This window comes from Drosophila obscura, unplaced genomic scaffold, assembly GCF_018151105.1.
Source record: "Drosophila obscura isolate BZ-5 IFL unplaced genomic scaffold, ASM1815110v1 contig_30, whole genome shotgun sequence".
In the NCBI taxonomy this organism is placed as follows: domain Eukaryota; kingdom Metazoa; phylum Arthropoda; class Insecta; order Diptera; family Drosophilidae; genus Drosophila; species Drosophila obscura.
Window position 1 is genome coordinate 1000149 of NW_024542818.1, and position 12623 is coordinate 1012771.

The 12623-nt window shown below is 45.6% G+C and overlaps 1 protein-coding gene across 1 annotated transcript in view; it reads left to right on the forward strand.

Moving 5' to 3' along the window:
* Nucleotides 1-349: 349 nt before the first annotated feature.
* The window catches only part of LOC111073987, a 44915-nt gene continuing 32641 nt past the window's right edge, over nucleotides 350-12623 (forward strand). Inside the window, exons 1-2 of the mRNA XM_022366590.2 lie at nucleotides 350-764; nucleotides 4343-4568. Coding sequence (XP_022222282.2) covers nucleotides 4565-4568 — 4 coding nt within the window. The 5' untranslated portion in view covers nucleotides 350-764; nucleotides 4343-4564. The remainder of the gene's footprint in view (nucleotides 765-4342; nucleotides 4569-12623) is intronic.

Genomic DNA, 12623 nt, shown 5'->3' on the forward strand with positions numbered 1-12623 from the left:
TGAATTGAGTCACACACAGCAAACGCAGAGCTGGCAGCGCTCTGGGGCAAGTTATTTGCTCGACGGAGTCCACGAATGAAGCCAATAAAAAGAGAGCTCTAGCTGGGCAGCAAGAACAGAAATAGATCTCGACAATCAATCACGTAATTGAGGGACTGCTTTGGCACCTTCACACTCTGCCACCCGTGCACGTGGCGTATGCGTAATTTTATTTATAGACGAGAGAACCGATATTCAGCGACAGAAATATACCTCCAGCGGAAAATAATGTAAACAAAGCAGCAGATGGAGAGAGCGAGAGAGCGGAACAGAACGCAACAGTGTGATGCAAACTGTGACCAGAGAAACGGCAGGGCACGGAAACGGAAATGGGAACAGGGCACTGCGCTTGCGCCGCCAACTGCAAAACTGTTACCAGTATTGTTGCTGCCACTGCCACAGCCACTGTCAGTGCTGCTGCTGCTGCTGCTGCTGCCTCTTGGCCATGGCAACGCGGGTTCAGCCAGCGTCAGAGCTCAGTTCAGTTTTGGCAGCGAGCGCAGTTCGACGTTGACATCTCTGCCCGACAGTCGATAGTCGACAGTGGCTAAAGCCCCGAGCGGGACATCATGATGCCACGCAAAGAGTCCACGCGCCAGTGCCCAACGACAAGCAGCGAAAGTGTTCAATAAAATCAAACGAATAAAACGCATAAAATACATAGAAAAAAGCGAGTTAATTTCCGTGCGGAAAATTAGCGTTTAAGTGTGAAGAGTTTTGCTGTGGTAATGAATGGAAAATGGAACTGCTGAGGGAGCTGTGGCCAGCGATGCTTGAAAATCAATGAAAGTGAAAGTGAAAACAGCCTGCACACACACACACACACACACACACACAGATAGACAGCTGCTCACACGCACACGGTACACGCACACACAGTCACCCAGTCACAGTCACAGCGAGCAGAGTTCTGTCCAAGGAGAGGGCAAAAGAGTAAGAGAGAGACGGCAGTCCAAGGCAAAGGCAAAGGCAGAGCAGAGCAAGTTTTATTTTTGACGTCATTAATTTGTAAGTGTTGTGTGGCGGCAGAATCTGTCACTGTGTGTGTGTTTGTGTGTGTATATTTCAGTGTGTGTTTTTGTTGAGGTGTCAAGTTTTTGGGGAAATTAGCCTAACAAATTGGCAGGCAATTAGAGGCAGGGAAGGGAAAGCAAAGGCAAAAGGAAACACACACGAAAATGGACAAACAAAAAAGTGTTGCATAACCTGCAGGCGCACACAAACACCAGTGCAACGGCTGCTGGCAGCATGGCATGCCGTGTCCTTGAACGTTTGCATAAGCTGGGGCTGGGACTGGGGATGGGGATGGGGCTGGGTCTGGCTCTAGGACTGGTTCTGGCTGCTGATGGCTGCTCTGTCGTTGTCAGTCAAGCCTACTCCTCCTTGCCTACTGCATGCCACATGCCTTCTGCTATCGTCACTGGCATTGGCACATTTACGCGACTCGTCCTCATGTGGCTTTGCTTCTGTGTTTGTGTTTGTGTGTGTTGTGTGTGTTTGTGCGGGGCATAAAGCTTAAAACAAAAATTCATGGCACGCTAGCTTTGTGCAAAAACATCGAGTTCATATGGGTTACATACATTATGGCTGTGGGGATGTGGAAACCCACACAGAGAGAGAGAGCGTCACACAACACATTTCTAGGTCGGGTCGTCGCATTTTTAGGGTTAAAGGTTGCCCAGGCAGCAGGTTGGATGCCACACACACACACACACACACGAGTTCAAATACAAGTACGATTATATCCCCTCCTGGCTCCACTGTACTTTTTGCGTAATTGGGTTGGACGTCAAGGGGGGGCGAGTCCTTGAACTAGTGTGCCAGATAAACGAGCGTTGCACGAACCTGCGTCACATGGGGCATCATTGCGAGCGAGCCGACCCATTCCATCGCCGTTTTAAAGCCATTCTACGGATTTATCTGCCTGGCGTGCGTTATCCTTTGGTTGGGGTTTAGAGCACCCCCCCAATCGTTAGCGCCCCGCTTGGCGTTATTTACGAGCTCGTTTTGGGACTTCTGGCAGGCAACGGCAACCCTTCCGCGGGGCACAGCTACAGCTACTGGGGACAGGAACAGGCACAGGCCATTAACCAAATTGCCCGAAATGCTCAGATGCTTTAAATTATTTAAATGTCAGAAGGGGCAAAGGACGATGGGATAGAAAAGAGCAAGGCAAGGCCAGTTGCAGGGCAGAGCAGAGCAGAAACTTGTCCGAGGCCGCAAAGAAAGGCAAACAAGGCGAAGAGAAGAGAGACCTTGGCAAATACCACAAAAAAAATAAATAACCAAAGCATAGGCCAGAGGGCAGCGGCAGGCAATGCCAATGCCACGCCTCCCCCCAAGCGGCTCATAAATCTTGCTTAGCAACGCTCAAGTGCTCCAATTCCGGCGACCGACTGATAGAGAACGAGAGAGAAAACGAGAGATCTGAGGACTTCAGGGGCCGCATTATAATATTTGCGGTTGGGAAAAAGGTTCACAGTTGGCAAAAAGGATTCGGGCGAGGCTTAGACGAGTATATGCGGCATTTTAATTATTTTAAATTGAACCAAAAAACCCCGAATTTGTCTGCCCAACTGGCCAACTGGCCAACTGGCCAATTCCTGTTCAACTGGCCTCCGGTTCAACGTGGAACGTGGCCAATCCTGAACGGGTTCCGCCTGCCGGCCTTTAATTTAATTAATGCCACTGCCGGCTGCCATTTTCATAAACAAATCGGAGAGTTGTCGAAGCGTGCGTTATTTTATTTTAATTAAAATGACAATTACACTTTTTTTTGCACGCCATCACTCGCGGGTGTATTCATTTCCAAGGCATATTAATTTACCTCGATTGATAAAATCGACTGGATAATGGATAATATAATAAGCTAATTGCTACTCTGCCTGCATTAATATTTACATTAAAGATCCATAGTCGAGCCAGAATAGCAGAAATATTAAGAGTCTTTCGGGAGGTAGGTGCCTCACTCGTCTCTGCTAAATTTAAGGGAATAGTTTTTATCTATTCCATTAGAAAATTGCATCAAGTTAACCTCAAGTTCTGTTTCCTCCCCAAATATACTACTAGTCCCTGTCTTTTCCAGGGCGTAAATAGTTTATAACTTAGCGAGATAATGAAACAGCCTTGCCTGAGCACACTGAATAAATAAACTGCATTCATGCAAATTTAATCAACCGTTTTGTATTAATCCCCTTGTTGGCATCCCCACGGGTATTAAACACACTTACCCCGTATATATGTAGTGTATAGATGTAGTGTACGAGCAGCGTATAGGTACGAGGAGTATTCAGGCGTTAATTTAAATTGTGCGACGCATAAATTCCGTGAGAAACGAGCCAACAATTTATTAATTGCATACAAATTCCATTCATGGTGTGCAAAGCCGTGCAAAGAGGACAGGCCATGGTTGTCCCATGCGGCACTGAAAGGATATAAGGGTGGCATGATGAAAATTTAAATAAATTTTAAAATTCATAAACAAGAACAAAAAAATTGCTGTTTCTTTTTCGGTCAAAATATCAATTGCCTTCGATTTATTTATATGGCAACGCTCGCTCCCTTTTATTCGTTTAACACTTAAAAGTTTCATCGGTTTTTTAATCATTCAAAATTAATTCAATTTCGGTTAAATTTACCACCCAAAAGCTTCAGCCATTCGATCCGCCAAGCACATAAATTGTTCAAATCATCAATAAACATTTGGCAGCTGTGGCGGAATTCAGCGTATAGCTATGTACATATATGTATGTGTGTGGGTGTGTGTGTCTGTGTATGTATGCCCCATTAAGCAGAGAGCCAGAATTGAAAAATAATTTGCATAAATTATTCGATGCAAAGACACAAATGGCGAGGCGCTCACAACATAAAGAATTCTCCCTCAAACAAATATTTTGGTTAGAATTTAAATAAATGTCATAAATAAATTAAAATTAAAACCCAAATTGCATTTGAGTGGCTCCGTGTGTGTGTGTGTGTGTGTGTGTGTGTATGTGTCAGTGTGTGGGGGTGGGCGTAGACTGTGGGGCATGGCATCCGATAGATAAATAAATAAATTAAATATGCACATTTAAATGGCAATCAAGAGCAGACAAATTGCCAATGGACCAATGGGAAAAAGGCTAAACACTGCCCGACAAACAACAACAATGCACATATTCCCAGCAGCTGCCAGATGGCATTTGTCTCACTCACTGCGAATGCATCTGTGTGTTTTATGTCTGTGTAGCTGTGTGTGTGTGTGTCTCTGTGATAACAAATTGCTCCTCCACTCACGCACTTTTCTGTTTTTCGTGTAATTCAGCATTCGAAACGCAATAAAACAACAAACGCAAAACTTCAAATAAAACTGTGAATTACATACATATATACATATAGAGTACGAGTATCTATTAAGTACCGAAGTTCATTCCATTCTGTGGTGCTAGCCAATATGCGCTACTAGGCGTATACGTGATATAAAAACCAACCAAAAAGCCAAACCAGCCGTACAGGCAATAGCCCCGGCATTGTTGCGTCTAACAAAATGAGTAAGTAGACAAGATATTAATTAGGTTTATAATCCCATAATTTATAGCCCAATTCAGTGGCTAAACTCGACACAGCAGCTACTACTTATGGGCTTAGTTTCTCCTCTCTCCGTCTCCCAATCCGCAATCCCATCGCTAGAAATATATTTTGAATTACACTTTGCCCCGCTTACTGCCACATTTATTCTGTCATCATTCCATGTCTGCATCAACTTCTGCCCAATTCAAACAACTGAATTGAGTTACTTTGATTAGTTGGTTTGCCCTTCGTTCCCCCAAACTAACATTGTAATCGTAAATAATAAATGAAGCACTCAATTCCGAGTTCCCAATTGTCTGTCAGCCAGTCTCTAGCCTTCGAAATGGGTAAATTGGCCCAAAACTAGGTGAACTCCCACGTCTTGCAGCGGGCGTAGATGAGCCCCAAGTTGGCAATATTGAGCAGCCGAGGGAGCAATGATAAAAGAGGTTGATGGTTGACCTCCCTCCACGAATCAACAATCACTTGCCCAAACCACAAATAGTACTTAGTTATATTTCAATAAGTGAACGAGACAAAACCTGTTAACTGCTTCGACGTACTCGAAATTCCCCCGCATCCTAAGCACTCTGGATAATTGCCCGGCAAGAGCAGCAAGCACACGAAGATGCTTATTTAATTAATGCTTAATATGCTTGTAATGCAATTTACAGTGCGTATACTTAATGTGAGCATTCCCCCTCCTCGTCCAGCCACCGCACACACAGACTCACAGACTCAATTAGGCGGCAACGATTTTTGCTAAAATTTACCAAAATACATTGTAACTCAATTTTGTTAAACGCTACAAATGAACATCAGCAAGAGACAGGAAGGAGCAGCAGTTCGGTTGCCAGGAGCAGCACAGGGCCACAGCCAGAATCAGAACCAAAGACGGTGTCAGAGTCGAAGAAGCCTGAGTAGACAGCAGCAGCAGGCAGCAGCAGGCAGCAGCAGCTAAGCGCATTAAACTTGAATACTTGACAGGCAGCAGGAGGTGGGAGGCAGGAGGAGCATGGGAAAGCAAAACGAAACAAAAGACGGAGAATATTACAAATGGGGCATGGGGAGAAACAGAGTCCTGGTCGGATTTACTTGTCAGAGTTGTGCCAGCCAGCCTCCGCCTCCGGGCGTTCGTCTGTCCTGAATGCCGATTCCATCAGGACCTTCTATTGATACGATACGCCTGCCTGCCTGCCTGCCTGCCTGCCTGCCTGCCTACCGTTCAATGCCCAATGTTTATTGCATATCAATTAAGGGGCAGCCAGCAGCGGCGAGCAGGAGCACCACAAAATGGCAGCCATGGCATGTTCTATGTAGATGCCACAGCCACTTGCCAGTCTTGCGCCCCTCGCCACGCCACGCCGCTTCTCGCATTGGCAGCAGCTGCAGCGGCCACATCGGATAGGATCAAAGCCCCCACGGACTTGGACGGGGACACAGAAACGTGCCGAACATTTGCGCAAAACTTTTCAAGGATTCAAGGATGCGTGTGCGGGGCACGGGGTGGGCTGGGCGGAGCTGTGTGTTTTGTGCTGCCTGTCAAAATCAACTTGAGCGTGCCATAATTTCCACACCAAATGAGTTCAAGTAGAGCCAACACCACTGCAACTCGGGCAGCCTCCTCCTTTGGGTTCTGCTCTCCTGCAGCCGTTCCTGCTGTTCCTCTCTCTGCCTCTGTTTCTGTCTCCTTTGAGTTGTCCTCGGGGCGGGCTGTTGCACGTGTGCGCAATTAAAAATGCAGCTTGCGGTTGTCGGGCAAATGTTGATGCCACTTCTTCTGCACTTCCCTGCACTCCACCGCCCCCTTCCCAACCGTCTGTCACTCTGGCAGCTGCTGCCCCAGTGACACACAAAACTCTAAAAGAGACTCGACTATGCGACTATGCAACTATGCGGCGTGGCGCATTCGTTTGGCCGTTTGGCTTTTTCAGTTCAATTTGTTGTTTGCGCCGTAATTAAATTAATGCTCGCTCCGGGACCAGCTACGCTGCCGCCGCCGCCGCCGCCGCCTCGTATACGTAATTTCAATTTCACTTTTTCCGCACTGCAAAGAGTTTCGCTCGAAAAAGAAAATGCTGAAACAACAAAGCAACACCAACAGCAGGGAGAAAGCATTCACCATCCAAATCCCTGACCTGATTTAGTGACTTCTCCGCATTTCCCATTTCCCATTCTCCTTCTTCTCCTCCTCCACCGAATGGGAGTGGGAATGCTGCATTTTCTCTGTTTTTCCTTCGCTTTTGTTGCATTGGCTTTTGCTTTCCGTTTAGTTACCTTCCACTTCCAACCTCCTCCACTGCCCCCTGTATCCCCTGTATTACCCAGCCATCTGCTGCGGCTGCCGCTGCTGTTTACTTTTTATGCCAACTTTCCATTTTTATTTCTCCCGAAAAAAATGTCGCCCGCCCGTCTGTCTGCCAGCCGAAAAGCCAACATCCCAGCCCGTCCAGAGTTGACTCAGAGATGCCTCTGCCTCTGTCCTGCTTCCCTTTTGGCCCTTTTTTTTTTCTTCCGTTCCACTTGCAAATGGCATTAGAACATTTCATTGCTCGGCAGCGCAATGGAAACGTGCCCAAGTCCATGTACCGACTGCGAGCCAGAGCTGGGTATGGGACTGGTACTGGTCTGGTGGTGGCCTCAGGTCTGGCCAGCAAAATGCCAAGCGAAATCTATTTTTAACAATTTGCAACATCGTGAAAGTCCCTGCGACGTCATGTGCCAACGATTAGGGTCAGGAGGAAAGAGCTGTCGCTCTCGCTTTCCAGGGGAAAGGGTATGCCTGATGCATGCCTTTCGGGATTCTTTCGCTTTGCTTTGAAATATTTGTGGATTACATTTCTTAGTACTCGTAAATACGTCACATAAAAATCTCTTTTAAGTATTTACTTGGCTCTTCCTAGTATCTGGTTGTATCGGCAAGGAATTTCCCAGTCCTCACTCATCATCAGAGAGTTCTCTAATGTGTTTTCTCTCATGCGAACTTCTGCCTATAAACATTTAAGAGCATGCAAAAGTGTCACACTGGCAAATGCACAACGGCCATATCTAACCACTTCTCCTGTTGTGTCTATCCCCAAGTTTTGTGTGTGTTTTCTGCTTAGTCGAGTGCAAGATCAGCTCAGCTAACTTCAATGGCCAGAGTCAGGAGCTGTTCCAGAGAGAGGCGAGGCTGCAGCTGGCACAGAACGGAGCAGAGCCAGAGCCATAAACATAAACTTGCATTATGGCCAAGCAAATAAAACTGCAGCCAAATGACACGTACAACTGCCACAGATTGTGGGGTAGGGGCAGGGACAGGGACAGGCGCAGGAACTGGGGCTGAGGATGTGCCACACTTCTGTGCGATTTACTGCGACTTTGCTTTCGGTTTTCATTTTGTTTTATTCTCTCGCCCGGACCCTTTTGAGGCCATCGATTTTGCCAGTCGACATTTTTCCTGTTGATGTTTTTTGTTGTTGTTGTTTTTGTTGTTGTTTTCCACCAAGAAAACGAGAAAAGTGTGTCAATGAAATTGTTGCTGTTCCCCCCGTTGATATCTGTCTCTCTGCATTGTCAACACTTTTTTAAAGCCCTGGCAGCTGATGATGATTTGTGGCTGCTGCCACACATATCCTCTCTCCTGTCTCCTCTGTATTCCTCTTCCTGCTCCACTGTATTGAGGCATAAATTCAAATTGTGAACTAGAAAGAGCGGTCCGCCCCTCCATAAAGATTTAATGGATTGATCTAAGGAAGGGAATTTCCCCAGGGGCAAGTATCTGCAGAGCGAGATTGCAGAGCATTTGCTTAAGCTCTGGGAAGATTTGGAAATAAGCGAAAAAATTATTTAGATGATACTCGTATGTGTTCTGCCCGATTTAATGGAACTCTGACCCTCATCTTTTGCTTAGGTAAATCTTTACCGGCCAATTATATCAACAGACACTAATTAACTGCTCTTATTCCTTTAGCCATGTAACTAAAACAAAGACAGAAAGAGAGAGAGAGAGAGAGGGAATATTTGGTCAATTTCTTGGACTGATTGCATTGATTTCTCCATTAGCCTTGTGGGTGCCATGGCGTATACGCAACGCGTGCCATAAAGACGCAACATAATGTATGCCAGGCACAAACACAAAAGACACACTCACACACATAAGCAAATGGGATGACCAATAAAATGCAATTGCAAATTTATACAAATGTCTTGGAATTATTATTGTGGCATATACGAGTATGAGTATTCGTATTCGCATTCGTATTCGAATTTGTATTCGTTGGAGTGCGTATCCCTGGCTCCCTGTTTCCCTGTCGTTCGTCTCATTGTCATAGTCCTGTAGTCTGTGTCTGGATGTGTGTCACAATTTCAATTTAATTGTTCTGTCAATGTGTGCGTGTGTCTCCTTCTGTCTCGCTGGCTGTGTGTTTAGGGTTCCATTTTGGGCTGTTGGGTTCGAATTAGAGCAGGAATAAGCAAATGTTTCAGCCTCCTACTTGGCCCTTTTGCCCGGCCATGATGCGACCATGTTATGTGTTTATTTTTATTTGCCCAAGGATTTGCCTCTTCCTGCGGATAAGGGCAAAGACGTTGTGTTAATGGCACAAGCATATCCCATCCTTATTACATATATCCTGCTGCCGGGGCTTGCTGGCTTGCCCTGGCACGTCTCGTAACAAGTTTGTTATAATAAAGCTTCACGACACCAGCTCTCTGCTTCATCCAGGAGCAATCCTCTGCACCAGCTGCCACATTACGCACCGCACAAAAACAGGGAAACGGCGACGGGGAAAATCGAGAAAAACAACAGCCAGAGAGAATGAGAGAAATATCCTTTTAAATACATACATATACATATAAGCAGGCAAACACAGATATATAAAAGTTTTCTCCCTCTCGCTCTCGCTCTCACTCTCGCAATCTCTCTCTCACTCTCTGTATCGCTGTGGCAGAGTTTTTATGACCACAAAACAATTTTCTTTTTATTTATGATTACACGAGGCCCCACGACAGAAATATTTATTTATTCGGTTATAAAAATATGTAAGCTCCACTGCATTTACAATCGAATAGCGGAAATGCTTCAAATGAAAATTCAATAAGAGAAACACACAACGGACAGCAAAATGTACGAGTCCGGGTACGAGAGCATGAACTGAACTGCATTTAAATCGAAATCAGCAGGCGGAAAAATATGCAAAGTAATAACAGGAAAAGGGGACAGGGGACGAGGCAGGCAGGCAACTAGGGAGGAATGAGGTGCTGAAAGAGCACATTACATATAAGCATCTGTGTGTGTGTGTGTGTGTGTGTATGTCCTCTTGCGTGCTGCACTAACATTGCTCGGACAGGACGCTGCTGCAGTGCAAACAACATGGCCGCAACACGAAAGCTCTGGGCACACTCCAGCTGCAGCCTCGTTGAACTCATTCCGGAGTCATAAAGTTGGTCACATTCAAATTAAAATTCAACTTTCGCACGCCTCGAGTGCCGGCAGATGGGCAAAGGCTCCATCCTCTAGCGTCCACCTCCTCTCTTGGCCAGTAGGTGGTGAATGAGAGGCGTTGGTTGAACCAACGTAGCCAGCCAAGGAGTTTCCCTGTGCCAGCCAAATGGTGTTTGCTCTGCTCTGATAGCAGTTAAATATTCTTTGCCAAAAATGTTTCAACTTGTCTTGGGATCCCAACTCAAACAATCAAGCTCCAACTGGCGCTTACTTTCATACCTTCAATATTGACCTGCTTTGAAGGTAATCACCAGTAAAATTGTTTCGAAATTAATGAAAAGAATTTTCAAGAATTATAAGCACAAAGTAGCCCAAGCTCAGGGGAGCAGCTCTTTGGGGTTTTCAGCTAATTACATTCGCTGCGTAAATGGTTTATCGATTCCGAATTTCACTTGATAGCCCAATCAGGAATAAAATGTTACATGTTCGACCTGAAAGCGGCTTTTTGCCTGCTTCAAGTGCCCCATCGACCCACTAATTTTGGGCCCCAGCTCAGCCTGCAATATGGTAATCGTCCGTCATTATCACACTTGCTGGGTGGTTGGCTGGCTGGTTGGTTGGTTGGTTAGTTGGCTGGTTGGTTGGCTGGAATTACTTAACTACCTCTAAGTTGCATCGATTTGGGTCGGTCGCCACTTGGCAGCCCTCGAGTGGTATTGCAATACCCGTACCCGTGGCTGCCGTAATAGCCTATCCAAAATCGATTTGGGGCAGGTCTATCGACTGCACTCGGATCGTCTAAAAGCAGCCTCTTGAAATGGGACTAAGCCCCCACCTCACACCGCACACAGGGATCCATAGAGGAGCCCACACCATGCTGCCACACCCACAATTTCATTTAATGCATGCTTAAAACTATGCAACGCTTATTTATGGCCACATATTTGCGTATGCGTGCATTCCTTTCGGCCTGTGTGTGTGTGTGTGGGTGTGTGTGCTTATATACATGTTACTTTGTGTGCATGTGTTTGTAAATCTGTGTCAACGGCAGCTGCAACTGCTGGCATGTAGCAGCCCCCATTGCAGCACTCCTGCTGCTACTCCGCTGCCTCCCCTGCCGCCTACCAGTTGCATATTTCACTCCATTGTTGCTGTTGCACCAGCAGCAGCAGCAGTTGTTGCGGTTCATGTTGTTGCATGTCGCGTTGACATTTTTGCGGAGCCTGACATTTTTCCCTTTTTTTTCTCCACACCGCCGCTGCCCTGCAGTAATTCATAAATACATACATATGTACATATGTATGTATGTATTGTAGTTCTGAAAAAACTATATAAAAGTTATCAGATGCAGTCACCCGTCACGACAGCAATTTCTCATAAAGAGTACAAATTATGAACAATTAAATTAAACACAACTTTCGTAGCGTTGCACTGCGTAGAGCTGCTTGCCACTGCCACTTAGTGCAGCACAAAGTTAAATTTTGAAATTGTTTCGGGGCTCGGAAAACAGTCGGGGGGGGGGGTTCCAGGTATAATGACACACAATATGATAATTATTTTCAAAATTGTTCATTTGCATTATGCATACAAACATAAAGCGAAGATATTTGGAAACGTTAAATGGAAGGAATTCTGGTCGCATATCATGATGAACTTTGGCACAGGCTATAATTATTTATGCTGGAGTTCACATTTGGCTGATATTCATGGATTTATCAAGGAATTGGCACTCGTATTCTGGTGGAAAGCACAAATTTTTGGCCTGCTCAGAACGTTTTCTGTTCTATAGAATCTTTATAGAGCACAATCTCGCCAGTTTTAATGTCTTTCACGCATGATTACGGGCATATTATGATACCCAATAACCTACTACTTAGGCTACTAATTCTGAGGCTTAGCCCCGATTTTATTTAGTGTTTTCAATTGCTTAATATCATATTTTGATTTGCGAATATCCTTCGGAATTATCAAACTTTTACTATTTTTCGACTATTCAAAGCCTGCTCGCAAAAGTTCAGAAATGCAGCTCCTGCTTCGTTTCTATAAACTAATAATCTCCCAATGCGGAGAACTAAACTTTCCCCAAAGGAGAAAATAAGGTAACTTTCTGAGAACATTCCGCAAAAGTTTGCCTCCCATTTATGGCAATGGCAGCCCAGCACCAAATCGATGGAATAACACGAAAAAATCGAGAATGGCAATAGCAGAAAATAGCAATCAGCATATGCAGAATAAAATGGAAATGGAAAATGGAGCATAAATCCACAGCCTCAGCCGGTCCAGACAGTCTTCCACCTTTTGCGGTTTTTGGCTCTCTCCTGGGCATGCCTCAGCACCTTCCCTGCCCCGTTGAGCATGAGGATGTGGGGCACACGCGCGGCGGCATGCTTGCATTTGGTGGAAACAAAGGGACATGGCAAAAGAACTTGAAGGATATGCTCTCATCATATCGCATAAAAAAGGATCCAACAAGGCGGAGTAAAGTGGCGAAGTGCTTGAGCAGTCGCAGAAGCCTCCCATCGAAATGCAATGTGGATGGGTGGCTGAGTGGGTGTATGGGAGTATGGGGGGCGGTTTGGGATGCAAAGGACTCCTCCTGCTCCTCCTCAAT